At 68.2% G+C, this 1,510-nt stretch overlaps 1 protein-coding gene across 1 annotated transcript in view; it reads right to left on the reverse strand.

The window, feature by feature from the left end:
* The window catches only part of MMP25 (matrix metallopeptidase 25), a 36,994-nt gene that overhangs the window by 22,311 nt on the left and 13,173 nt on the right, over nucleotides 1–1,510 (reverse strand). Inside the window, exon 2 of the mRNA XM_011950256.1 lies at nucleotides 216–1,077. Coding sequence (XP_011805646.1) covers nucleotides 216–1,077 — 862 coding nt within the window. The remainder of the gene's footprint in view (nucleotides 1–215; nucleotides 1,078–1,510) is intronic.

Consider the following 1,510-nt stretch of genomic DNA (forward strand, 5'->3'; position numbering starts at 1 on the left):
GGTTCGAAGGGGGCCTGGCTGGGGCCGCCCCGGGGACCTGGGAAAGAGATCTGGGCCTGGAGAGGGCCGGGGGCACCCGGCACGGAGCAGGGAGGGATGGGCTGGAGGGCTGGGGTATGTTCGAGGGTCCTGGAAAGCCCGCGGTGGAGTCAACGGAGGGTCCAGGAGGGCCAGGGTGGCGCCGCTGAGTCGGGTGGGCCTGGGAATCCCAGGACGGTAGAGAGGACTCGGGAGCGGCGCAGCCTCTCGGGGTCCCGGGGCTCTGCACCGGCGGCCCCTCCTCTCCGGGCGCGAGCGGAGGGCTGGGTGGGGCGGGCCGGGCTGGGCGCACCCCGATAAGCGGTAAGGGCGCGGCAAGGGAAATGGCCCAATCTTCGGACGTCCAGGGACAAGAGGCGGGCCAAGAGGTGGCCCCTGCCCGACCCAGAGACCCTCCTCCGACGCAGGACGCCCAGGCGGGGGCCTGGGATCCACGGCTCCAACTCCCTCGTTCGCAAGTTTCTCTTCCCAGATCCCGGCTCCTGTGGGACTCCCCGGGGCAGGGCTCGCTTCTGCTTTTTGAAGCCGCGCGGCCTGGGGGAGGGCAGCCCGGGCCTCCGACTCAGCCAGCCCTCCCCATCCCTGTATCCCGCCCGGCTCCTTCCCCCCAGGACCGGTGCTGCGGGTTGTCTGAGAGCCGGGGGGATTTCCGGGCAGCAGGAGGCTGGGAAGGAAGCCTCCTTCCCTGCGGGGTCCCGGTCCGCCCTCCGCCCCGCCAGCTCCAGCTGTGCGCGGTTGCAGCTGCCCGAGGGCCGGATACTCAGTCCCCCAACCCACGTGGGCTGCGCGCGGGACTCGGCCTGGGCAAGCGGGGGTTTGGGCCGCTCTAGATCCCGGGAACAGGAGCTGCTCTGCGACTGCGCCCGTCTCCCCAGGTGCCGGACATTTAAATGCAGCAACCACTGCGCGGAAGCCGCAGCGCCGGCCAGTGCCGGGAGCCGGGGACAGGCGAGTGAGTGGGCAGGGGAGATCCGGGAAGCCGAGACCTGGGGAGACCCCAGGTGGCGAGCCGCCCCCTTCCGCGCCGAGAGCACCGGGCTAGGAGGCCGAACAGGTGGGGAAGGAACTGGAGGAAGCGGGCGGGAGGCTTCCTGGGTAGGGCGGGTGGGCGAGTGTGTTGCTAACTGCTCAGTCCTGGAGCAGCTGAGGGGCACCCGCCGGGGCTGCTCACAAAATAAACAGCGAGCAGGATGCGGAGCTGGAGATGCAAAGGCAAACACTGCGATCCAGCGCCGGCTCGCAGGGGCCGCCAGAAAAAAACACCACAGACTGGGAGGCTCAACCAGAAGTTTACGTTCTCACAGTTCTGGAAGCTGGAAGGCCAAGATCAAGGTGCCTGCGGGGCTGGTTTCTCCTGAGGCCTCCTCCTGGGCGTGCAGATGGGCGTCCTCTTGCTGTTCCCGCAGACGGTCGTTACGCTGTGCCTGCACACCTCAGAGGTCTCGACCTCTTTTTTTTTTTTTTTTTTTTT

Source organism: Colobus angolensis, unplaced genomic scaffold (assembly GCF_000951035.1).
Source record: "Colobus angolensis palliatus isolate OR3802 unplaced genomic scaffold, Cang.pa_1.0 Scaffold303, whole genome shotgun sequence".
In the NCBI taxonomy this organism is placed as follows: domain Eukaryota; kingdom Metazoa; phylum Chordata; class Mammalia; order Primates; family Cercopithecidae; genus Colobus; species Colobus angolensis.